The following is a 27,899-nucleotide window of genomic DNA, read 5'->3' as shown; positions in this document are numbered from 1 at the left end:
AGAGAGAGAGACCTTTATTGATAATAAAGACTACAAAGAAAACTGAGTGCCTAAGGGAATAACTGGGCTTTAACAACTGAAATAAAGTTTGCCACAAAGGAAACTCAGGACCTTTTAGGACCCCAGACTGCCATTAGGGACTCAGAGTAACTGATGACTTGGAGAGGATTTAGGATGGCAGCTGAGATGAAGGATTGAGGAGGAAAAAACGGTAGGAAGGTATAAGAACTTCAAAGCGGACAGAGAACTGTATATAGGAATCAAGAGGTGTGCAGATTGAGGAAAGCAAAAGAATTAGAACATTTGTTATTTTTCCTCATGTATTTAATTCCCAGCATGGCTGGTAAACTGTTTCTAGGATGAAAACTGGGCAACACAAAAACAGGATAATTCCATTTTCACTGGGAGTTAGATTGCTTTTAATCACCAAACTGGCACAGCATTCTTACCTAGGAAGGTGTTCAGATAGGAAGTAATCTTATTCAATAAAATCTAGGTCTAAAGAGGATACTTTATTCCTCTGCCCTGAAAATGCTATCCTTTCTATTTTATACTTACCTGAGGGCCTTGAGTGACTCCTGGGGTCAGAGGATTTCCAAGGATATACTTCTTAGCCCGCTCAACACTCCTTCGAACAAACTCATCATAAATTGATTCTTCCACAAAAATCCTGGATGCGGCTATACAACACTGGCCCTGGTGGTAGAACACCCCATGGTGTGCAAATTCAACAGCATTGTCCACTGCAAAGAAGACATTCACATTAAAGATATACTTTCTAAAAATTATGTATTTTCTATATTTCTCAGAGGCACATGGAGATAAAGAAAAATTATGAGTGGTAGAGTCAGACATGGGCTCAATATAGTTTGCCTCCTACCAGCCAGGTGGCAAATTAATCTTTCCGATCCTCCATTTACCATGGAAAAAAGAGCAACATACAGAATCTGAAAAAATAGTGGTTACTATTACAACTTTAATATGGACATCACCAAGAATGTAGATTTGGTCATGAGATTTGATCATGAGATCAATGATATAAATCATTGGAAATGATTTATATAAATATCTCCACTTATACAATTAGATGACTGAGATTATTTCTTTCAGGCCCCAGATTTTAAACAGATAATAAATAAACTTGACATTTCTATTGAATTAAATAATTTCAAAATATCTTAAATACTCTACTCAATAGGAAATGTGATCTCTGTGGGAAAGAAAAACAAAATAAAAATAACTAAAAAAATAAAAAACACTAAACTTAGAATCACTCACTCACCTTATGATTTTATTCCAGCAAAGACATTTTCAAAATTTATGTAAAGTATACCGTATTATTTCATATGCGCCTATAAACTCTTATTTTAGGTGATAAAACGTGCATTAAAAGGAGGAAATAGGTTGCTTCATTAGTAGACTCTAAACAAGAATAAAATTTTCTTTGCATTTTAATTTTCTAAATGCTGAAGATTCAATTCAATGTTATAGCTACTGGTTATTATTATTATTTATTTTGTGAACTAATTACATCTGCTTAAGTTGTAGCAGCAGCAGTTTTCAGACTGTCTTAGTAAAATTAGAAACCTGTCATGTTTATAGACTATTTCATAAGGTAGTGTGTTCTAAAATACTTCAATTAAGATCAAAACAGCAACATAGGCTAATTCCATGAACCACTTGTATTTACAGCCTCAAACAGATTATGCAGTTGTGAAAGTAAAAAGAATGTTTGACCATGCATTTCTCCTAATTAACTTCTATTTAGGATATAATTGGGAGATTCTACTTGGTAATATAATCAGAATGAACCTAAAATATTATATAGTGGAGTTACATCAAATTTGTAGGTTTAATATACATAAACTCCACTATACTTGCTAGAAAAAAATATTTAAATTTTAGGTATAATTTTCTTCTGGTCATTTCATTTAATGAGTGTGTGACCCAGAGTGAAGGGAGAGGGCAAATGTGAAACTGCTGTCTTCTCAGTTGGTCTCTATCCAAGTCCCATTCTGGAGTATTCCATTAGCTCAATGAAATGTTAATAATCACTGATACAGGATTTTAAAAATACACCATGGCACTTAAATGCAAAATGTTTACATCATCTAGGGTTCAGCTGAGGAAATAGCAATCTATTCTAAACCAGGAAGAAATTGTGTCTATTATCTATGTGTTATAACTTTAGGATGATTTAAGAGATTTTCAAGAGTAATTCTGGACTCTAATTCCTTACACTTTGATGTTAGAAGCAAATGCTTTTTTTTCTGAAAGTTCAAGTTCACTTTTGGCATTATCAGACACCAAAAACGATGAAGGATGAAAAGTTAACAAAGTGGCTTCTACTCACAGTCAGCATCAGCTAACACAATGCAAGGGCTCTTTCCTCCCAGCTCCAGGGTCACCCTCTTCAGATTGCTTTTCCCGGCAGCTTCTTTGATCAACTTGCCGACCTGAAAGGGAGCATTACAAAGGAGGAGGCTTACCCAGCTCTCATGAACACAGGTTGATTTAGCATTCTAAATTTATGTGATGTGTGTGCCACGGTAAAATTTCATTTGGGAGAAACACCAAATGGCTTTTTTTTTTTTTTGAGACGGAGTCTCACACTGTCACCCGGGCTGCAGTGAAGTGGTGCGATCTTGGCTCACTGTAACCTCCGCCTCCCGGGTTCAAGCGATTCTCTGGCAAAATGGCATTTTTAAAGATTTGGCACTTTAGATATAAAAAGGCCCCTCGTCCAAGCATACGGACATAAAAGGAATCAGAAAAATGCTGATTTTTCTTCATCAGCAAGAAAGCAGAGATATAGAACATAAGTCATATTGATGGCTACACAGGTTATTTTTAATTTTAATCAGAATTTCATCTCTCTACAGATTGACCAGACTTATCATGAGCCAGTCGCAACTTAGCTATTTCATTTTTTATCCCTCTTCTGGCATCCAGATAACTCTATCCAGTCAAACCGACATATTCACTACCTCTTGAATCTCGTTCTTCTTCTCATCATTTGTCCACCCCAACTTGGACTGCCTTCAAGTTCTATTCTTCTTAGGGGTCCAGCTGATATCTTAGCTTCTCCTTAAATCCTTCTCTGATGACACTAGGTCAGATACTAGAAGAAATGATATGACCATTTCTTTTCCTAGTCTCCCAAATACCCTCATGAAGGCTCTTTCAGAGTCTGATTCAGATTGTATCATTTGTATAGAAATACATTTCCCAAATAGATTAACTCCACGGTAGCAGTAACAATAACGTATCACTGCATACCTCTCCTCATTTGTATCTATGACAGAAGGCTCATTTAACTGTGGACTGACAGTCTCTCTATTTCTTTCTTTCTCTGTCTTCCCACCCAACACACACACCTTTGAACAGTGGAACTGGATGAAAGAAATGGGATCTGTGCAGCTACTTCAGTTAGCTGGAATCCTACAGTTCTGGTTTTTTCTTTAATGCTAGTTTGCTCTTTTCAGAGGAAGACTGTTTTCAATTATTTTTTCCTTTGTGGATCACTTCCCATCAAGATTATTTACTATAGTTGTTTCTGGTTTTTCTATCTCTAAAAACTTGGCTGATTCTACAATTATTTCTTTTTTATTATTTGTATGGCAGCCTTAATCCACCAACATCTTCTTTGCCTTTCTTTTGTAAAGGAAATTCACTATTTTGCTTCTTTTATTTTCTAAATTTCTTTTTTTTACTCCACATGTCAGATTTTAATAAAAAATTTCTATCCCAACTGAACAAGAGAGAAATCGATGTTTAATGAGTGTTTAGATTTTATGTGGTTACTGAACTAACTGCTACTGTGCATTACAGAATAGGGCATTAATATGCTAATGTTTTCATCTCAATTAAATATTTTATGTTTCTAAATCAAACCCCTAAAAGTAGATTAATAAAAACTAAACTAAAAGGAGATTTGCACTAGGGAAATCCTGTCTGAAATTTCTCTTATATGCCATTCCATAATACACTTCTTATGACCACTTTCAGAAACTGAATTTTCATTTAAGGTGTTAAAGAGTTTTTAATTTTGTAGATAAAAAACTTACTTCCTATCACCCTTTAATTTCTCCAAATTCTTTCTGAATTTTTTATTTGTTTAATTTAGGTTTACTGGAGAAACTCCATTAAAGTAGATAACTTTTGTCTTGGGGAAGGGAATAAAATCAGAGATATTTTTGTAAAAGCAACAGACATCAAAAGAACTAGCATAAAGAATGGTTAGAAGTATTAATGAGAAAGAAAGGCTATGCTTTTGCTTGGCACAAGTTTAGATGGCAAATAAAAGGCTTGAGTTTTCCCAAAAGTCTAGCTAAAGTCAAAACAAGGAGACATTAATTTTTATCTCATGATTTCATTCCCTTATATTTCATTCCCTTACATTCATCATTTTTGTCAAAGGAGTATGCAATGAAGAAAAGATGAGAACTATTAAGACTATGGGTAAACAGTGTATTCCATGATACTGTGGCATTGCCATGTGGAGCAGAAGTAGCAAATGCTCATGAAAATGGTCTAACTTATTACGTCTTGCACAATGTGGGTAGAGTTCTATTTTATATGAACATAATGGGACATTGCAGTGGCTCACGCCTGTAATCTCAGCACTTTGGGAGGCTGAGGTGGACAGATCATGAGATCAGGAGATCGAGACCATCCTGGCTAACATGGTGAAACTCTGTCTCTACTAAAAGTACAAAAAATTAGCCGGGCGTGGTGGTGGGCATCTGTAGTTCCAGCTACTCAGGAGGCTGAGGCAGGAGAATGGCATGAACCTGGGGGGTAGAGCTTGCAGTGAGCCGAGATCGTGCCACTGCACTCCAGCCTGGGCAACAGAGCAAGACTCCATCTCAAAAAAAAAAAAAAAATTCTTACCTTGCCAAAAGTGTTGTTAGAATGGGGGTCACTGTTACAATGAACACAAAGGATACAGTCTATTGTTTGCCTTGTTTGCCTCTTTCATGACATTTATCAAGTTCCTTAATATCTGCCAAGCAACAAATGTGAAGTTACAAGAAAATCCAGAAAGAAGTTCCAGGGAGCGTGGAACTAAGTTCCAGGAGTTGGAAGGAAGATGGGTTTTTCTGTGTGGCTCCTAAAATTGTGTTATTCACATTTAATTCTTTAATACTTTTTTAGAATTTCTTACTGTGATGGTTTCTGGAGATAACCATGAATAAGACTGTCTTTGAGGATAATCAGCAAGAGAGAGAGAGACAAGTAACAAGGCAATGAGCATGCACTGTTATTATATGTGGTGAACAATGGGAACTCAGATGGGGTGTTTTAAAATTTAGGCTGCTCTGCTCTTGGAACTGTAGAGGCAAGGAGAAAGCCAGAGAGGGAACGTGTGGGAGCAAGTTTAGAGTAGGTTATGGCCAAGTATGAACTAAAAGCAGGGGGGAATGAAAAGATATATGGAATAATCAGGAAGAGATGGGGCAGAGTGACAGAGATGGAGAAAAAGAAATATTCGACTGGAAGCTTTTTTCTCACACTGTGTAAACTAGTGTGAGAAATTAAAAAGTATAGGAGGAAAGAGGAAATATGTACTGAGTGCTCAGTAGGGTGATAAATGTTTTACTCATTAGCTCATTTAATTTTATTCTGTACAACTCAGTAAGGTTGATCTCATCTCCATTTTACAAATGAAGAAACTCAAATTTAGTAAGGCTACTTAACTTTTTAAAGACACACTGCTAGGAGGGGTAGAGTCAGAATTTAAACTAAGATATTTTCTAGACTTTTAATCTCCAGGGGTTTTTTTTAAGGTAGGTAAAGTGCTCCCCCAGTGTTATAGGGGATCATGGATGAGCAAAGACAAACTGATGCTGTAGATGAGATCAGCAAACAGCAGCTTCTGGTCCAGATGACCTGGAGAACGTGTAGGCATAGGATCTAGACCAGGGTTGTTCAATCTTTTGGCTTCCCTGGGCCACACTGGAAGAAGAATTGTCTTGGGCCACACACAAAATACACTAACAGTAAAGATAGCTGATAAGAATGAAAAAAAAAAAAATGTGTCGGGCCACATTCAAAGCCATTCCTGGCCATGGGTTGAACAGGCTTGATCTAGACCTCAACGGGTACATGGATTCCCTATTGGGGAGGATCTAGAATTCTAGGCTGAGGAATTTTCACCTTTATTCCTCTGGTATGATTTCAACCTGTGGTGTCACCAGTTTTAAATGTATTGCCATGTCTTGAACATTCCCATTTGTTTTGTCTACAATAAATCTTGAATGTGGGGTTTGCTTTTCCCTATCTTAATTAGGGACTTGCAGAATGTGAACTTTTTCTACTCTATGTCTGTGAAAAACAAAGAAGACATATATATATTTATTTACCTCATTTTAAAAAGATCAAGAAAAATTAAGTTTGATTTTCCACCATTTCTGTTTGCATGTAAATTTGCCTTTATATTGGAGTAAATAATTAAGATTATAAAATAATCAAATTATGCTCACCACATTATGTGGAATGTCTTTTTTGCTTCTCAACTTCCAGGAAGTTAAAAAAGTAACAGTTCCTCAAAACCCAGAGCTAGTTCTAGTACCCACTTGGACATCATCATTCCTTCCTGTGAACCTTTTTACAGCACTTTGTACATACCTTAGTACCTTATCACACCCTGCCTTGTCTCTTGTTATCAGCAGCTTTCTAAGATGGAGTGAAGCTCACTCTTCACTGTCTACGCTGTGTACCAATGAATAGCACACATTATTTTTTGCACTGAGCACCTAACAAAGTCACATAATCTAATAGGATGACTCAAGAATTTTTTTTTTCATGGTACAGTATGCTTCCACTGCTTTCTTTTGCTTAGGATAGAACATCATGAATAAATGGGGATCTATTTCCCCAAACTTCACCTTCTAGTCTGCCCTCCCTCCTGCCTGCCACTTCTCCTTTGTGGTTGGGGTCTTTTTCTTTCACCTTTAGGATGGTCAAGTTCAAGCCAGAGAGGCAGAAAAGTTAGTCTAGGCTGAAGTACCACTGAGGGAAGCTAAGAGTTTCTGGCTCTCTTTCAGAATGTCCAGGAGAAAGACACCCCCAAATGAGGTGAAAAGGGTGAGGCTCTACTATTTAATTTTCATAATCTACAGGATAAAATCATATTCATTCATACAAATCACTATGGCCTAATTTTCTATTATAAATCTTCCTAATAATATGACAAAGTCTCAGCAGCCATATTTCTCATCAGAAAAAGTAATGAACATACTAAAAACAGTTTACTCTCATTCTGATTTTAAATAGGTGTATCACGTCATTCAGACTACATCTGCTTATATTCTATGCATATATTTGAAGGTTAAAAGAAATAACAAGTCATTAAAAAGAGTTTTTGTTTTAAAATTGTTGGCTCAAAAATAGTTACATAAAGCATACTTCATAGCTGGCAATAAAAGCATTCTTAACTTTTGCCCTGAGTAAATAATATTACCTCTGTCGATCCTGTGAAGGCTACTTTGTCTATATCCATGTGGGAAGAAATGGCTGCCCCTGCTGTAGGCCCATAACCAGGAACAATATTCACTACTCCAGGAGGAAACCCTGCCTAAAAGGTAAAAAGTTTAAAAGTTACAATATAAGAATTTAATTTAAAAAAGAGGAGAGTAGGGGATTGAGATTGTCTCTTAATGCCAACCTTATGAGATGCTCTAGAAAAAAAAATTCACCCAACTGGTTCTATTCTTTAGTCTTATTATGTCATTTCTAAGCACACATAAAAAATAACTTCAAGGGTTACATTATTGAGGGACAATTGCTTGTCAGGGTAAGTCCATACTCTATGAATCATCGCCCCAGTGATGGCTGTTTCAAATTGCATAATGCTAACTCAAAAAGATTGTATGTAAAAAGTGTTTGGTAAGTTACTTATGTAGAAAGAAAGTAACATGTTTATTATTCCCATCAACAAAAATAAGAAGCTGAAGGGATCTCATATTTTTTAGTTCCTAGCTGTTGTTGATTGTTGAGGGCATAACTGTTGAGTTGCAAATTCCCACTGGGATTACTTAGTCAGTAAATTGTTAAGTAAGTACTGTCATCCCATTCATGATTCAACATCACAAGTTGATTTCAATCTTCATTAAAGAATTCAGGTAGAAGGCATGGGAACTGAGTTGGCACATTACAATTTCCTGTTATTTGCATTAAAATGTTTCATTCTGACATCTCTTTTCCCTGTTTTTAATTTGAATAAGTACATTTTTAAAAGATAAGTTCAGTTTTGTAACTTTAAGTTTCTAATGACTAACATTTGTTTTTTAAGATTTGGTAAGATGAAGAAAAAAGGACAATGAATTGTTTGCAAGTATATTAACATAATCTAGTTAGTTGATGAAAATAAGTTTTACGTGCTCTTTTACTGTTTTTGAACAGGAAGATAAATGCAGAGGAAACCATAATAGAAAACTGAATATAAACATATCCACTGATGAGTAGACTGAAAAGTATTTTGAAATAATGTGGCCTAATATTACAAACAAGCATGTTGGCATAGAGGCCCTTTCAATCTTACATAGATTAGTTTACACAATTTTGCAGAAAACACTAGGCCATCAGTGGCAGGTACAAACTAACTTAATGTTTCAACGTTTGAAAGAATGTTACATTAATTTCAACATGAATTTATGTTCATGAGAGTTGGACAAAGAAGCAAAAATGTGATCCCAAGATGACTGATACCAAGCCTTTGTGTTTGGCTTTCTGTCCGCATTTGGGCAGAGATGAAATCGGGGTGACTGCCAGAAATTGCAGCCAGCAGTCATGCTAAATGTATTCACCCGACTGGACAGGAGCCATCTGTAAATAATGTACTTTATAGTAGCACCAAATGAGGTCTTCCTATTGTAAGTTAGGACTCTTGAGTTCTTGTGCTTATTTTAATTTAGGGAAACTTACCTCTTTTATTAAAGATGCCACGTGGAGAGCAGTGAGAGGAGTTTGCTCTGCTGGTTTGACAACCACTGTGTTTCCACAGCTCAGTGCAGGCCCTATCTTCCAAATGAGCATAACCAACGGGAAATTCCACTAGAAAGCAATATGGAACAATAGATTCTTTGTATTGCAAAATGCATATTTGCTAATCCAACTTCCACATTATACACCCCCTGTAGATGTTATGTAATAATTACAGTAGTTTTGTGAAATCATCTGGCATATTATACTTCATTGCTAAAAGCAACTAGTAAACGCTAAAATGCTCTGAATAAACCAGATATGAGATATGAGAAGGAAGTAGGAGAGAACCTCAAAATTTAATCAAGTGCTGTTGAGTTCTTTATCTACCAGGAAAAAAAAAATCACTGCATGGTTTGGCTTATTATGAAACACATTGTAAGTTATCTAAAAATGTTTAAAAAGGATGATTACTCTCCTTCTCCATAGGTCATTTATTGTAATTATTTACCCAATAATATTATTCAGTAGCTTTTATTTCCAGGAAAAATATCTTGCTTAAGACAAAGATGTCCAGGGTCCAGAGGCCAAGTACACGGGTTCAAATCTCAGCTCAATCACTGACCAGCCATGTGAACTTACACAAGTTACGTTCTCTCTGTATCCGATTTCATAATCTGTGGGTGCTGATAATAGTCCTCTCTGCCTCGGAAGGTTGTCTTGAGGATTAATCAAGAAAGAGGGCCAGGTGCTCAATGCAATAACTGGTCTAGCATAGACACATAGTACATAGTAGCTATTATCAGTGTTCATAATTATATAGTTTTTATCAATTTATTGGGATTTTTGAATTAATAAGCAATTCCGTTAAAATATTGATATGAATATATTTCAGTCTCATTGGAGCAAAAGATAAGTCATGACCATTTCTTCACATAAGGACTTCGCCACCATTTTTTTGCTTGGCCTTTTAAAGCATGTCAGTTAAAATAAAATCATTTAGATAGTCTCCTGTTTGTTGGGCTTAAAATAGCTTCACAATTCTCTTAAAAAGGCTACCTTCTCTAAGAGGAATATGGAGTATCTGAACCTCTTATCTAAAGCTAAAATATATTCCATGCAGTGCTTCAAATGCCTCTGGTATTCTTTTTTTGATTTTGATTTAAAAATGTCTGTCGTGAGTGGAACATTCTGGTAGCTACTGTTCTCCGTGATGAGATGTCTCAATGAGAAAGTGCATTGGAGAATAGTAGGCCCTACTACCTTTCACTAAAATGCTATCCTGCAGATGTGCAGTGGAGAGCACCTTGCCATATACATGTAAAGCATGGCTCTTATAAAGAGTACATAATACAACTTTTAAAAAACAACCATAACATTTGTAGATGATGTAGCAGTAAAACTTTCTCAAGAGATATGCCAGAATATAGATAGGTTTTCTATCTATATTCATATCCAAGAAGTTTAGTCACAGGGAGACCAAGTTCAACAAATCTTACATTTACTCCACATTTAACAAATACATAAGCATCCATCTGTGTTAGAGAAAGCTTCATCATTAGATTGAATAAGAACTCTTCTTTTTAAAATTGAGAATTATATAGGAGAAAAACTTACAGGAATGATTTGGCCACATACACCAATAGGTTCATGTCTTGTATATGTAAAAAAGTTTCCATCTGAAAAACAAAACACACATAATCACATATAAATGAATGTATTTGACATTCACAAAATGGTGGTTTGGGGCTGATGTGAGAGAAAGGTGTAGACAATAATTTTAAAAACATATATCTGGCAGGGCGTGGTGACTCATGCCTGTAATTCCAGCACTTTAGGAAGCCAAGGCAGGCAGATCACAAGGTCAAGAGATCGAGACCATCCATATCTCCAATTATTCACAAAATGGTAAGTGAAGCCCTAAAATAGTAATTTGAAATGACAGGAACCATAAAATTGAGTTAGGTGAAACCAAAGATGCAAAACTGGAAAAAATCGGAAAGATAATTAATTCTACCTTTCATCATCTAGGAGGCCTGATTTGAAAATTATCCTTATTCTCAAAGTTTTATAAAAAAGGGACAAGAAAGGAAGTAGGAGGTCTCTGGCTAAGAGAAGAACCACATTCAAGTTTGTTTCTGGTAGCTCAGAGTTCTACTAAAAAGAGAATTCTTTTTAAAGGCTGTAATATAATTTTTAGAAATAGTAAAATTAAAAACAGTACAATTAAAAAGAAAATCTCCCTATAAGTAATAAACCTTTCCTGCTGACTTATTCTAAAATGTATTTTATTTGCCTACCAAAGAATAAAAGCAAATTCTCTCAATACATGAAGAAAATGACAGGAGTATAAGACATTTATTTTCAGTCTAAATTTGACCAATTTATGTGCCCTGAAGTTAATGTGGTCGTTCGGAGAGATACATTATGCTTTACATTCATTTCTGTTCTAGTTCCCACAGAAGCTTCCTGGCTTCAGCAAGAAGTCTCTTCATAAAGATCTATTTGTGTTTTAAGTGACTTCTCCATTTTGTCCCAGAGTAAAGTCAGTAAAGTAGCCACATTTCTTAGTACTACCGAGGTCTTACTCTCCTCTCAACTTTCTGCGATCACTTCTGACCTCCTGGATGCTCCAATTAGATTGGAAGTGCACATCAGGGCCAGTCCTGGAGGGTATTGTATTCCTAAAGTTCGTAGGTTTGTGTGAATTAAATTCTACCCATACTGTTTCCTAAATGTGTGTGTTTTTCATGTTTCACATGAAATATGTTTAGTATTTCTACTACATTATGTGCATACCCCACTAAAATAACACATACATACAGATTCTCACACACACACACGCAAACCCTTAACTCAGGCTGCAAACACAGTCCCATCTTGCTTTGAAGATATTTGAAATGAGTCAGTGTGAACTGGCTTGTTTGAATAGTCTGGTCTAACTATACTGAGTTTGACCAGGCACAGATGACCATAACTGACTTATAATGGAACATGTAAAGAAGCTTAAATAATTACATTACAGAAAGGATATAAACGTCAGTATTGGAATAAAACCCAAATAAATAATTTCAGAAGCCAGTTTTAAAAAGTTTGGGACCTTAGAGAGGCATGCCTCAGATCAGTAATTATGGCCATAGGAATGATCTTACTTTAACATTTTCTAAAATATCTATAATGTTATCTTCATGATTATGCTAAAACAAGTTTAAAATACATTTTATGAATTTTAATAGAACGTCTAAGTTGAAAACTGTGTTGTCTCAAAGTCAAGAGGAGAATAATTTTGCCTTATTTGGTTGACATCTTTAAAAGGGAGAGTTTGAAATTATTCAGCTCTATAGTAAACTGCTCACTCCTATCCTTACCATTAGTGGTTTCTCAAAGATACTTACCAATTGGTATTGTACGGCCCTGGATCTTGTCAGCCCAACCTGCACAGTAGCGCAATGTTTTGATGCAGCCTGCTAAATCATTCAGATATGCATTGGAATAGAGTTTTCCACCATTCATTGACTCCATTGTCTGAAAAACACATCAAACACCAAATCTAAAATTCCATAAAAGTTTTAGATTAAAAATATGTAGTAAATATTTTGAGTAATCATGTGCTAGAGAATTTTTGAAATAGAAGAAATCTTGACATCTTGTCTAACTTCCACTTTTTAAGAGTTAAAATGACTTCCTTGAGGTTAAATAGCAAGATCTGGGCACAAAGGGGAGCGAGATTCTGATTTCTAAACCCTAGTGCTCTTTCTGTCTCATTTTGAATGTTCTCCTGCTAACCAACTTTCTAGGAATTGGTCACAATTTGATATATACATAGCATGTGAGAATGAAACCTAGTTTTCTAACTCATATCAGAATTCCAACAAGATTTCTCTTATTTTGTAATCAACTGTGGGTGACAATTTAGTGTCCCTGACTATTAATGATGCCTCAGTATTCATTTTTAATTTATGCATTCCATCTGGATATACACAGTCTACCCACACAAACTTAAGTAACTCGTGGATTTTTCATCCATGAATTTCCTTTAGCAGAATTTTAATTAGGAAACTACCAGTGCTGCCATTATTGTCATAATTGCCATTTGAATAGTCAGGTAAAGTTCAACATTTTCTAGTCATGTGCCCTAACCATTATAAGATGACCTATCTCCCCTTTGGCTTCTCCTCTTAAGGAGGACCTTAAGCTCTTTGAGATCTAATATTCTGCTGGGATGGTTACCAGGCAGAAATGTACAGGTGATGAACTGTTAAAGCTATTTGCTTCTGTACTACACTCTCTACCATGTCAAAATTTAACCAAACGTGACTTTTGTATGCCTGTACTTTTCCCCCCATAGGATCTTATGCTGACAGGCAGTCAGCAAATCAGATTAATTGCGAAAAACCAAGTTTTAGCATTTTCTGCTTTCTTCCTACAGGCCATTTTTATTACTATAGTTTTACTGCACATAGTTGCTCATTCTGAATTTTTGCGTATTTCAAATTATGTTGAATATTTGAGTAATAAGTGGTTCTTTGATTAACCATACTTGCTATTAACCATACATGCTAATGTTGATTTTTTAAAAATGTAGACTTCTTTGTTACAGACACTTTCAGATTCTAAAGATGAAATTTGCTCTGAAACCTGATCTTGGTATTGGTTTATGTTAAATCGGCTTCATCATAATGCCAAATTGAGATGAAAAAAACAAGGAAATACCCTCCCCCAACTATATTATGCTCTGACTCATCTAACTGCTAAAATATAAATAAACAAAAATAGTATTCATAAAAACATAATTTTGATAAACCACATTAATAATTGGATTTTTTTAATTGTTTGCCTTTTTCACCTGTAAAAAGAATATCATTTAATTATGACCCTTGTGAACAGACACATTTCAGGAAGAAAAAATGTAACAATTTATTAAATATCTTAGTAAGCTAGACTAATGAGAATTAAGATTTATTTTAGAGAAATATTTTGGGCACCCTTAACAAACTTGAGTTTTTCCATCAAAAGAGTTCAGTGGTCAAATGCTTGAATAAACCTAATATATCATTCTAGGAGACTCAAACTTCATGTGATCTTATTAAAGCCTCTGAGAAGTTTTAAGGTAAAGAAATTTTTAAAATTTGGTTTAACCTGGGTTTGCCAAAGTTTAGACCGTAGAATCTATTATGGGAACAGAAATTAACATCATCCAGAATTGAAGTGCAGATTAGTATTTGAGAATAAGTTCAATGTTAAGGGGGCTATACATTGGGACAACAAATGTTTTCATTTTGTTTGTAGAGAGCATATAGGGATCACTAAAACCAAAACAACCTGCCATTTCAAACACTGAATGCTTTTGAGAGCTCTAGCTACCCATCTAGCTTGGATAATACTCACCGCCAGGAGCAGACGATCTCTTTCGATTAAATCAGCCAACTTGTATAATAGTCGTCCCCTCTCAGAAGCATCCATAGTACGCCATGGAGATCCAATCTGAAAAGCCTGTCTTGCAGCCTTCACTGCCTTGTCAACATCCGCCTGTAAGTCAAAGGGAATTCAATTCAGTAAGCTAAACATATTAGGAAAGCAAATTTAATGCCAATAACCCTGTAAAATAGAATGTAGTGCCTCGTAAGCAGACACTGTGTCTCCATTATCCCAAAGTCTAGCACACTGTACACATTCAACTACTGTATGCTGGAATTACTCCTGCTGAATAATCTTTACCATGATGATCTCCACACACCCACCACATGCTGGATTTCCTAGAGTATAAATGTTTTATGGTTTTAATAGTTGCTCTTATCTGAGTGCTTGCCCTGTTTCAAGAATGTTCTGATGACTTTATACCTATTAGCTCATTTAATTCTCAATACTTTTATGGCACAAATATGTTCCCTGTTTTACAGATGAATAAACTAAAGCAAAGAGAGAGGGGAGCTTTGCCCAAGGTCAATAACTAAAAGTGGCTGAACTGAGTTTTAAACGGAGCCCATCTGACTGTAGAATCTTTGCTGTTCACCACGTGTTATACTTTCTTAGTGACTGGGTTACAGGAGCTCCAGGTCAAATTCAAGATCCAAAATAGTGAGTATCTTCCTTGGTCTCTGCTGACTCAACAGCTTGTCCATTTTCATGAAGAGCCTATTGAAGGGTGAATAAGAACTTTTCTTTGCTGTTGAAGATTAAACCTTACAAACGTGTGCTCATTCCTCTTGTGCAGAGGGAAAAGGGCATAGAGATAGTGGAACTAATAGAGTAGGATGTGCATGTGACAACCTCTCATTTCCCAACTGGGTACAAAGAGATCCTTTTAAATCCCTAATCCGGTAAAGAAGTCAGTTTCTTATTAAAGATGCACGGCTTAAACCTACATTAATTCAAGCAAAAGTCACAGAGTAAAGTGACTCCACACTCAGTCTAGACTCCTTGCCTTCACTCTCATAGTGCCTTCACTCAATTTCTTCTTTCTCTGTTGTGTTTTTCTACACCAGGTATATTCTCTGGTTCTTTTGCAATCCACCTCAGTTACAAATATTGCCCTGACCACTCCATTCCCCTGCAGATCTCTGTTCAGACCTCTTCTGAGCTCTTACAAAACATACCTGCCACTACTGCAAACACCATAAAGGCATATATCATTCCAGCATTTTTTTGTACATAGGACTGGCCACTGCATGGAATTGTATAGCTCCACAAATCGTGGCTACATCACAGGCCAGTAGGTTGCAATATTTTGCAGGAGACACGATTCCCTTTAAGAATTTGGGGAGATAAAAAGTAATGACCCTAAATTTTTTTTTTTTAAAGTTGTACACAATTAAGCTAAATCCCATCTAAGGATGATATCCTCCCCTCAAAAGAACCTCAAATTAACATACTCCTTCTTAGGCTGTATTCAATCGAGAAGACCCACACTTACAAGTCTGTGAATTAAAATACACAAAAACCACTATTTTTCTAATATTTATCACCAAAATAAGATGATCTGGGACAAGGGAGATATTTTAGAAGCATAATCTGGTCTGATTAAGTAATAATATTTACTGACTACAAGCAAAGATTCTTTCAGTGTAATACATCACACACTGGTATATCTCACTGTCTAACTTTTCAGAGAATGATGATATATACAAAATATATGTATTTATTGCCTGCCTTTCCTGAGAAATACATATACAGTGCATATTTGGGGCATTCAGTTAATCACACTGATTGCTTATATTTAGACATTGTTTCATGCTGCACGTTCTAACCTTTTCCTAAATTTACAGAGCACTGTTTGAAAAAAGAAAAAGCAAACCACAAAAATCTGAGATTGTCAGCATGATCTGTGGATACCAGAGCTTATAAAATACATGCTGCTCTGTGTTTAAACAGGTCTGTATGACACAGCTTTCATTTGGATCTCTCTGTTCAGTGTCCTGCTATTGGTCTTAGCCAAATATGGGCTATCATAGGCATCTTGGCCTCCCAAAGGGATATGGAGAACTGGTTTCAAGATAAGTAACTCTCGCATATGGAAAGCACATCCCTAAAGAATGCTGCTATAAATAAAGATGTTCTTGTGATTATGTCCTTTGGATCATGCCCCCACTTTCCTCACATCTTATATGTAATCTTGCAGATGCAGAAATAGAGTAATGTTAGTTAATATACAGTTTGATATGAAAACAATCCAGATTTGAGTTCTGATTCCTCTTCATTAGCTATGTAAACCTTGAGGCATCTAACCATCCATCCATCTAGCTAAAGATTTGATAAATATTCTACTCTGCAGCATTCTCATCGTCCCTCTGCCAAAGACAGCCGAGTGAAGTCAGAAGATTGTTCTTTTGGAATATTCAATCAAATGGGAGAGACATACAATCAAATCACTACCCCAAAACATTATTATAACCCATGAAATATGTTGTGGCATGACTTCTCTAAGGTTCAGCTTTCTTTTCTTTAAAATCAAGGTATGTTGCTGGGTGTGGTGGCATGTGCCTGTAGTCCTAGCTACCCAGGAGGCTGAAGTGGGAGGATCGCTTGAACCTAAGAGGTGGAGGTTGCAGTGAGCTGAGATTGCGCCACTGCACTCCAGCCTGGGTAATAGAGTAAGATCCTCATCTCAAAAAAAAAAAAAAAAAAGAAAAAAAAAAGAAAAAAAGAAATTGGGGTATGTTACCTCACAGGGCTGTAATGAAGATTAATAAGATAACACTTCAGCATTTTCTATGTTAGAACATTATGTATTATTCAATGGTGGCAATTGTTACTGTAGTCCTAGTAGTCAAAATTTTAAATTTTAATATAACTTTCAGCAATTTCTCTCCCTCTCAATAGAGAGAGATTCACTCTGTTGCCTAGGCTAGTGTGCAGTGGCACAAACATGACTCACCAAAGCCTAGACCTCCTGATGAGCCTCAGGTGATCCTCCCACCTCAGCCTTCGGAGTAGCTGGGACTACAGGAGTGCATCACCATGCCCAGCTAATTGTTTATTTTTAGTAGAGACGAGGTCTTGCTATGTTGCCCAGGCTGGTCTCGGACCCCTGGGCTCAAGTGATCCTCTCACCTTGATCTTCCAAAGTGCTATGATTACAGGTATGAGCCACTGTGTGCCTAATTTTTTTGTAGAGATGGGGCTTTGCCATGTTGTCAAAGCTGTTCTCAAATTCCTGGGTTAAAGCAACCTGGCTGCCTCTGCCTTCCAACGTGGTGGGATTACAGGCATGCAGGGATCGCCGCGTCCAGCAAGTTCTAATGTATTTTAATCCTTCCTTTCAGTTTTCACTGCCCTGACCAATTTTAGGCCCTATTATTTCATATCATCAATACTTTCTCAAATTCACTCTCTTCTCTCCTCAAACTATCTTGGCTAGTATCACCAGGCTAATCTTCTGCAAATAATTTTATCTTATCACTTTGTCTTTCAAATGTTTACAACTGTTCCCTTTTGTCTACAGTCTCCAAGTCAAAGTCCTCTACCTGGTTTTCAAGGCCCAGGATTTTCAGAGCACATCTCACCTCTCCAAACTTAGTGTTTACGTTTTTTGTACTCTGTCTGACCCAACTCCTTCTTACCTTTGTGTCTGTAGTTCTCCTTGCCTAGAATATTCTCCCAGTATACTCCGTTACTTTCAAAATCCTATATATACTTTAAGGCCCAGCTCAAATATCAATCTACCTAAAACCCTTGCCAGACTAATCCAGCTTGATGATGGCTACTAGCTAAGAGCCTACTAAGCTCCAGACACTAAGGAAAGTTCTTAAAAGCCTTATAGTTACTCTTATTATTAAGTATCATGGACCTTGGTTTATAAATGAGTAGACTATGGCTCATGGATATGAAATCTAGCAGACAGTAGAATCAAACTTTGATCCCACATCTGACTACAAAATCTAGTTCTTACATCTCTGCAAGGCTGCCCTAATAATGACCTCCTTTGCAATAATTATATACTGCTATTTGTTTTATAAGCTATAATATTTCTTATAATTCTGGGTCTACAATAGGCAGTAAATAAATTTTCAATAATTTGGTTACCTGTTTTATAAACTCATCATGTTGTACTGATTATATATATATATAATGATTATATATATATATAAGGCATATATATATATATATGCCTTACATAAATCTAACTACATTGGCATTTACATAATAAATAATAAATAATATTCTAATAGATTCCATGATATAACAAAACTTATACATTATTCAAAAACTATTAGACATAAGAGTTATTGTTTTCTTAATTTCAGGACTAGCATTTTTTTTTTTTTGTAATTTCAGAACTGGAATTTTCAGGGATATAATTCTTTAATTAAACAGAAAACAATTTGGTGCATTAACTCAGATTTGCCACCATCAATAACACTTATGCTTATAGCACTGAAAATGCTCCTTTTCTGAAGTAAGGGCCACAAGCTGAATGTAAAAAGACACTTCAAATGATGGTGAGATATCAAATGTCTCCTAAAGCATAGTTAAGGAAGGACTGAACTCTTCGATCACTCTCAGATGGTACATTTCCATATTAAATTCATTCAGAGATGGAGAAAATAGTTATCAGACCAGTTTTACTTTTACACCTGTCATAGGCACTTACTTTAATGGACATTTACTTTTATCCCCACCAATTATTTGTTAGGTCATGCCTTAGTATTAAAAGCAGTTTTCAGGATTAGTCAATATAGCCTAAAAGAACCACTGAAGTGAAAAGAAAACAGTTCCCACCCACATCTGTACTTTGCTTTGTAACCTCCATTTGTTCTTGCCCTTCCTCTTTTCTTTATAGTCCCATTGAAAGGCGGTATATAGCCCATTATTAGCCCCATTCTACTTATAAATTAAATCCCTAAAACCTCTTGGCTCATTATCTAAAGAGTCAGATACAGAATATTAGGTTTACTGTGACTATGTAATTTACTAGATTTGTACCTTTCACTAAGCAATGTCAGAGTTTACTATACATTTGTCGGCAAAATTGTGAGAACAGCAATAATTATTTAAAAATAAGTTTTAAACTAATTCTAAAAAAGAATATAAGAGTGCTAGATGTTCAAACAGTGGTTTACCATGAACAGTTTATACCATAAACATTTTAGTTTCAGTGATCAGATGACCAGCCAACTCAATTGGCATTGTGACCTGATTTGAAGCTTGGGTAGATGTTAATAAGCATTCTTGATCTCTTGGGTGAGCAGTCAAGAAGTAATTGGGTAATTGTCAAGAAGCACAGAGCAAATCAGTGGCAAACATTTCTAGGGCTTCCAGTATGATCATCAGCTTTCCCTTACTGTGCTTTAGGAAGGAGGTAAATCCCATAACTTCACTAAGAAAAGTCCTCAGACTGCCTGACAAGGTTTCAGCTGGAACTTTAGGCATGGAGATTTGTTTCCCTAATAAAACTAATGCCAGTGGCAAAGGTCAATGTTCAAGGCTCCAGAACTAAAACATCAAGAATATTTTTCGGTTTGTTAGTTGCAAACTGCAAACAGATCTGGTCTCCCTCTTGAACAGAAAGAAAGTACATAGATCTTAAGGGTTCACTCTGTCCTTGCCCTTTATTGTTTTTCTCACCTTCCCAGGCCTGCTAGAGCCACTCAAGCAACTAGAGGAACATTTGAGGTGGTGGTGTGTGGATTTCTTTAAGTCTCTGATAAAAGGCGTTCATTCTTCTTTGAAAGGTGAAGAATAAAGTTCTCTCTTATTTCTGTGAATGGCTTATATTAAGGGCACAGGCTTCTGGGGCTCCTATAGACCTTGCCAGGGATGGTCACTATTTCTCTGCCCAATTTTGGTTTGGTAGCATTTCAGAGAGGTGCAGAGTGATCACCACAGTACAGTTTCCAATCACTAACTTTCTTAGGTGTCAAAACTCCATGACCCCTGTTAAATGCTAACGCTTGAGAGGAGATACAACTTAACCGCTTAACATTCTAGTTCAGTGGTTCAAAATGCATTCCCCCACCTCCCTCCCAACCAACAACATCAGCATTACCAAAGAATTGATAAGAAATGAATATTTTCAGGTCCCATTCTAAGATTATTGCAATGAAATCTGGGGGCAGGTGGGACTCAGCTATCTGTGTTTTAACAAGCCTTCCTGGACATTCTGATGCAGGCTAAATTTTGAGAATGTCTGCCATAGTCAATAGTCAGGTTAGTACTAAATTCCAAAGGTGAGGAATGTGGAATATATGGAAATTCGACGTTTGAGGAAAAAGAAAAATATTTCATAGATTTGTAGAATATACTATATCTATAGTACAGTATATCTATCGGATACAGTATAGCATACCTATAGGATATGCTATATCCAGAAACCAAGGATATAAATGAGAGATGTAGTGTTGATCTCTACAAGAAGCATATTGTCTCAGACAAATTAACCTATAGCTGTATAATACAAAGGTTTTAATACAGGCAAATACCATGTCCTATAACCACACAGAAGAGAGTAAGACTGCTTGAGAAGGTTAGAGAAGGCTTTAAAGAAATATAAAACCCTAGCACGACTGAAGTTTTAGGATATGCCTGGCACAATTGAAGAGCTCTATATATTTAACTCCTCAAGAATTTTCTATCTCCTCATTTTACATGAAAAGGAACAGAATCTCAAAGAAGGTTAAGTACAAACATTGCAAATCTATGCTCTTACTATAGATGGTGACTTGAACTAGGTCCTGAGGACTACACTGTGGACATGCACAGAGGCGGTGACTAGCAAGCAATGGTTGGAAAGGGACACTGGGCATGACGAAGTTGAAACTCTTAAGTTGATGGGGTGGTCTGGGAAAGAGGCCATAGACAAAGGTTGAGTAATATTATAAAGGACCTTTGTTTGTGGACTTTTCCCCAGAGCCAGTGAGAAGCAGAATGGAGAATTCATGCTTTGGTGAACTCTTTGGTATAAAGAGAAAATCTGAATCTGAAAGCCAGTGACATTTGTCATCATTCTATTTTGTTTCTACTTCTCAAATTGTTAACCCCTGTGGTTGAACTCTGTACTCCTGTGGCTTGAGACTTCAGTCTTACTTGTTCTCATCCTACTGAAATCTGAACCCAGGGCCTCTCCTAAATCCAAAAGGGCCCCCTCAGGTCTGTCACTATATTGGAAAAAGTCTGTCTTCATGGCCCAGTACATTGAGATTTGTGATCTTATTTTTGTGATCTCATTTACTGGGGCTAAAGTAATGGAAAAGACTGGGCAGGAGACTGGCAGGAACGTGTGCTTGCTACAAGTAACTGAAACACATTGTCATGAATAATATTATCCTTGGGTGTTGCTGACTTTAATTTCCCAGTAGTCTTTTCCTGCAGCAAATAAATAAATAAATTAAATTAAATTAAATAAAGTAACATAAAATAAAACATTATCTCTTCACATTACAGAAATTTAAAGCTTGGTAACCCCTGGGCAACTAAAGAACAAAAAAATCATTTCAAATTAGACTTAGAAACACTTACGTGTTCAGATAAAAATTCTGAAGTTTTTTAGATTTCTCACCCAGGAGGAGAATAAAAAGTTTAATTAATATTATGCTATCTTCATTTCTTTTCTTTTCTTTTTTCTTTTGAGTCGGAGTTTTGCTCTTGTCACCCAGCTGGAGGGCAGTGGTGCGATCTCGGCTCACTGCAACTTGGCTTACTTAAACCCTCCTGGGTTCAAGTGATTCTCCTACCTCAGCCTCCCAAGTAGCTGAAATTACAGGCATGCGCCACCATGCCCAGCTAATTTTTGTATTTTTAGTAGAGACGGGGTTTCACTATGTTGGCCAGGATGGTCTCAATCTCTTGACCTTGTGATCTGCCCACTTCAGCCTCCCAAAGTGCTGGGATATCTTACTTTCATAATAAGAAAGAATTTATTGTTATTTTTTCAATGGAGCTTCACTCTTTGTTGCCCAGGCTGGAGTGCAAGGGCACTATCTCGGCTCACTGCAACCTCTGACCCCCGGGTTCAAGCAATTCTCCTGCCTCAGCCTCCCGAGTAGCTGGGATTACAGGAACCCACTGAGAGACAGGACTAGCTGGAATTTCCTAGGCCGACTAAGAATCCCTAAGCGTAGATGGGAAGGGGACCACATCCACCTTTAAACACAAGCTTGCAACTTAACCCACACCCGACCAATCAGAGAGCTCACTAAAATGCTAATTAGGCAAACACAGGAGGTAAAGAAATAGCCAATCATCTATTGCCTGAGAGCACAGCAGGAGGGACAAGGATCAGGATATAAACTCAGGCATTCGAGCCAGCAATGGCAACCTCCCATTATATAGGGGAATGTTTTCACTCCATTTCACTCTATTAAATCTTGCAACTGCACTCTTCTGGTCCGTGTTTTGTTATGGCTCCAACTGATCTTTCGCTCGCCGTCCACCACTGCTGTTTGTTGCCATTGCAGACCTGCCTCTGACTTCCATACCTCCAGATCCAGCAGGGTGTCTGCTGTGCTCCTGATCCAGCGCCCACTCCCGATTGGACTAAAGGCTTGCCATTGTTCCTACATGGCTAAGTGCCTGGGTTCATCCTAATCAAGCTGAACACTAGTCACTGGGTTCCATGGCTCTCTTCTGTGACCCACGGCTTCTAATAGAGCTATAACACTCACCGCATGGCCCAAGATTCCATTCCTTGGAATCTGTGAGGCCAAGAACCCCAGGTCAGAGAACATAAGGCTTGCTGCCATCTTGAAGTGGCCCAGCACCATCTTGAAAGCGGCCCACCACCATCTTGGGAGCTCTGGGAGCAAGGACCCCCAGTAACATTTTGGTGACCATGAAGGGACCTCCAAAGCGATGCGTAATATTGGAGGATGTTGGTCTGCCTGGAGCCAGCTTCCACTTTCAATTTTCTTGGGGAAGCTGAGGTCTGACTAGGCAGAAAGCTGTTGTCCCGAACTCCTGGCAGTAGCCAGTTGAGATCGTGGCACAGCCAGAAGTCTCTACTCAACAGTTGCCCATGCATGTGCCCCCACCTTCCCTTCTGACCCATACCTCCTGGGTCCCGACCACGATTTTCTTGAAAGCATAGCCCCCAGATTCTCCTTACCTCTGAATCTACTTCCTCTGTTCCCTGCCTCCTAGGTACTAATGGTTCAGACTTTCATTTCCTCTAGCAAGTTGTACCTCGAAAGGGTTCTAAGGAAGCTCAAGGCCGCATCCTTAGGCATCTAGGCTATAAACCCAGGGAGTCTTATCCCTGGTGTACCTCCCGATTTAGGTATACAGCTGTCAACATGTAGGACCCGTTCCCCATCACCCTTGCCAGGGCCCCAAGTTTGTAATGACTGAGAGAGAAAGACGGAAAGAGAGAGAGAGATGGAGGGAGAGAGAGAGATGGAGGGAGAGAGAGAGATGGAGGGAGAGAGAGAGATAGAGGGAAAAGGAGAGACTGAGGGAGAGAGGGAGACACGGAGAGAGAGAGAGAGATGAGAGAGAAACAAAGAGGGAGTCAAGGAGAAAAAGAAAGAAAAAGATAGAAATAGTAAAAATTGTGCCCTATTCCTTTAAAAGTCAGGTTAATTAAAAATCTGTAATTAATTATTGAAGGTCTTCTCCATGACCCTATAACACTCCGATATTACCTTGTTGTCAGTGTAAACAAGGGCATAGCCTGAGAACACTGAGGCCACGGGCAACCGGACAACCGGACAACCGGGATTTTTCCTATCAAAAAATCCTTAACCCAGCAGATTTCCTAACAGGGGATTTAAATCTTAATTACCATACAAAGATCTGACCAGACCTAGGAGGAACTCCCTTCAGAACAGGATGACAGATGGTTCCTCCCAGGTGATTGAGAAGAAAACCCAGTGGGTATTCGGTAATTGATACGGAGACTTTTGTGGAAGCAGTGTTAAAAAAAATTGCCTAATAATTGTTCTCCTCAAATGTGTGAGCTGTTTGCACTCAGCCAAGCCTTAAAGTACTTACAGAATCAAAAGACTATCTCAATCCCGACTCAAAAGGTTAGCTACACCCTCTCTGAAATGAATTTGCATAAGAACTGCTGTTTATAGGAATGCATCTTGATGGGGCAGCTGGGTTGTTCTGAAATACTCAGGAACCCAGTCCAGCTCTAGGACTCACCCCTGAGCGCACAGGCATTATTGGGCACACTGGTAAAGGACGACTAGAATCCAGCATCCCGGACCTCTTCCTTTGTGGTCAAGAAAGGCGGGAAAACAGGTGCAGGACTGCTACATTGGTGAGCGTAACTAATGCGGTAAGCAGAGGCCCATGGGTGGTTCCGCACCCTGGAAAGGAATTCACCCCTGAGTGCAAAGGCAATGTTGGGCATGCTGGTAAAGGACCACTAGAATCCAGCACCCCAGACCCCTTTTTCTGTGGTCAAGAGAGGTGGGAAAACAGGTGCAGGACTGCTACATCGGTGAGCATTACTAATCTGATGAGCAGAGGTCCATAGGTGGTTACGCACCCTGGAAAGGAATAAGCATTAGGACAACAGAGGATGCTCTAGGACTAATGCTCATTGGAAAATGACTAGGGGTGCTGGCTATGTTCTTTTTTCAGATGGGAAACGTTCTCCCCAAGGCAAAACGCCCCTAAGATGTATTCTGGAGAATTGGGACCAATTTGACTCTCAGACGCTAAGAAATGACTTACATTCTTCTGCAGTACTGCCTGGCCACGATATCCTCTTCAAAGGGGAGAAACCTGGCCTCCTGAAGTATAAAATACACTTCAGGGAAGTATAAATTATAACAGCATCTTACAGCTAGACCTCTTTTGTAGAAAAGAAGGCAAATGGAGTGAAGTGCCATACGTACAAACTTTCTTTTCATTAAGAGACAACTCGTAATTATGTAAAAAGTGTGATTTCTGCCCTACAGGAAGCCCTCAGAGTCTACCTCCAACCCCGGCGTCCCCTCGACTCCTTCCCCAACTAATAAGGACCCCCCTTCAACCCATTCAGTCCAAAAGGAGATAGACAAAGGGGTAAACAGTGAACCAAAGAATGCCAATATTCCCCGATTATGCCCCCTCCAACAGTGGGAGGAGGAGAATTCGGCCCAGTCAGAGTGCATTCACTGTTTTCTCTCTCAGACTTAAAGCAAATTAAGATAGACCTAGGTAAATTCTCAGTTAACCCTAATGGCTATATTGATGTTTTACAAGGGTTAGGAAAATCCTTTGATCTGACATAGAAAGATGTAATGTTACTGCTAAATCAGACGCTAACCCCAAATGAGAGAAATGCTGCCATCATTGCAGTCCGAGAGTTTGGTGATCTCCGGTATCTCAGTCAGGTCAATGACAGGATGACAACAGAGGAAAGAGAATGATTCCCCACAGGCCAGCAGGCAGTTCCCAGTGTAGAACCTCACTGGGACACAGAATCAGAACATGGAGATTGGTGCTGCAGACATTTGCTAACTTGTGTGCTAGAAGGACTAAGGAAAACTAGGAAGAAACCTATGAATTATCCAATGATGTCCACTATAACACAGGGAAAGGAAGAAAATCCTACTGCCTTTCTGGAGAGACTAAAGGAAGCATTAAGGAAGCACACCTCCCTGTCACCTGACTCTATTGAAGGCCAACTAATCTTAAAGGATAAGTTTATCACTCAGACATTAGGAAAAAACTTCAAAAGTCTGCCTTAGGCCCAGAGCAAAACTTAGAAACCCTATTGAACTTGGAAACTTTGGTTTTTTATAATAGAGAGCGGGTGGAATGGGACAAAAGGGATTAAAAAAAGGTCACCGCTTTAGTCATGGCCCTCAGGCAAGCGGACTTCGGAGGCTCTGGAAAAGGGATAAACTGAGCAAAATCGAAAGCCTAATAGGGCTTGCTTCCAGTGTGGTCAACAAGGATACTTTAGAAAAGATTGTCCAAGTAGAAGTAAGCTGCCCCCTCGTCCACGCCCCTTATGTCAAGGGAATCACTGGAAGGCCCACTGCCCCAGCGGACGAAGGTCCTCTGAGTCAGAAGCCACTAACCAGATGATCCAGCAGCAGAAGTGAGGGTGTCCGGGGCAAGTGCCAGTCCATGCCATCACCCTCACAGAGCCCCGGGTATGTTTGACCATTGAGGGCCAGAAGGTTAACTGTCTCCTGGACACTGGAGCAGCCTTCTCAGTCTTACTCTCCTGTCCCAGACAACCATCCTCCAGATCTGTCACTATCTGAGGGGTGTTAGGACAGCCAGTCACTAGATATGTCTCCCAGCCATTAAGTTGTGACTGGGGAACTTTAGTCTTTTCACATGCTTTTCTAATGATGCCTGAAAGCCCCACTCCCTTGTTAGGGGGAGACATTCTAGCAAAAGCAGGAGCCATTATACACCTGAACATAGGAGAAGGAACACCCGTTTGTTGTCCCCTGCTTGAAGAAGGAATTAATCCTGAAGTCTGGGCAACAGAAGGACAATATGGACAAGCAAAAAATGCCCATCCTGTTCAAGTTAAACTTAAGGATTCCGCCTCCTTTCCTTACCGAAGGCTGTACCCCCTCAGACCCGAGGCCCAACCAGGACTCCAAAGGATTGTTAAGGACCTAAAAGCCCAAGGCCTAGTAAAACCATGCAATACTCCAATTTTAGGAGTACAGAAACTCAATGGACAGTGGAGATTAGTGCAAGATCTCAGGATTATCAATGAGGCCATTGTCCCTCTATACCCAGCTATACCTAACCCTTATACTCTACTTTCCCAAATACTGGAGGAAGCAGAGTGGTTTACAGTCCTGGACCTTAGGGATGCCTTTTTCTGCATCCCTGTACATCCTGACTCTCAATTCTTATTTGCCTTTGAAGATCCTTCAAACCCAACATCTCAACTCACCTGGACTGTTTTCCCCCAAGGGTTCAGGGATAGGCCCCATCTATTTGGCCAGGCATTAGCCCAAGACTTGAGCCAGTTCTCATACCTGGACACTCTTGTCCTTCGGTATGTGGATGATTTACTTTTGGCCACCCATTCAGAAACCTTGTGCCGTCAAGCCACCCAAGCGCTCTTAAATTTCCTCGCCACCTGTGGCTACAAGGTTTTCCAAACCAAAGGCTCGGCTCCTCTTACAGCAGGTTAAATACTTAGGGCCAAAATTATCCAAAGGCACCAGGGCCCTCAGTGAGGAATGTATCCAGCCTATACTGGCTTATCCTCATCCCAAAACCCTAAAGCAACTAAGAGGATTCGTTGGCATAACAGGTTTCTGCCGAATATGGATTCCCAGGTACGGCGAAATAGCCAGACCATTATATACGCTAATTAGGAAACTCAGAAAGCCAATACCCATTTAGTAAGATGGATACATGAAGCAGAAGTGGCTTTCCAGGCCCTAAAGAAGGCCCTAACCCAAGCCCTAGTGTTAAGCTTGCCAACAGGACAAGACTTTTCTTTATATGTCACAGAAAAAAAACAGGAATAGCTCTAGCAGTCCTTACACAGGTTCAAGGGACGAGCTTGCAACCCGTGGCATACCTGAGTAAGGAAATTGATGTAGTGGCAAAGGGTTGGCTTC

General features: G+C 38.4%; 1 protein-coding gene across 3 annotated transcripts in view; it reads right to left on the bottom strand.

Moving 5' to 3' along the window:
• Nucleotides 1-27,899, bottom strand: part of ALDH1A1 (aldehyde dehydrogenase 1 family, member A1) — a 167,577-nt gene that overhangs the window by 17,373 nt on the left and 122,305 nt on the right. For all 3 annotated transcript variants that reach the window (XM_011965134.1, XM_011965135.1, XM_011965136.1), the window contains 7 exons: nucleotides 14,314-14,454; nucleotides 12,321-12,450; nucleotides 10,543-10,604; nucleotides 8,929-9,057; nucleotides 7,466-7,579; nucleotides 2,354-2,456; nucleotides 559-743 (listed from right to left, as the gene is read on the bottom strand). In XM_011965134.1, coding sequence (XP_011820524.1) covers nucleotides 559-743; nucleotides 2,354-2,456; nucleotides 7,466-7,579; nucleotides 8,929-9,057; nucleotides 10,543-10,604; nucleotides 12,321-12,450; nucleotides 14,314-14,454 — 864 coding nt within the window. The remainder of the gene's footprint in view (nucleotides 1-558; nucleotides 744-2,353; nucleotides 2,457-7,465; nucleotides 7,580-8,928; nucleotides 9,058-10,542; nucleotides 10,605-12,320; nucleotides 12,451-14,313; nucleotides 14,455-27,899) is intronic.

This window comes from Mandrillus leucophaeus, unplaced genomic scaffold, assembly GCF_000951045.1.
Source record: "Mandrillus leucophaeus isolate KB7577 unplaced genomic scaffold, Mleu.le_1.0 Scaffold715, whole genome shotgun sequence".
Taxonomy (NCBI): Eukaryota; Metazoa; Chordata; class Mammalia; order Primates; family Cercopithecidae; genus Mandrillus; species Mandrillus leucophaeus.
This window is presented reverse-complemented; position numbering and strand designations above follow the sequence as displayed.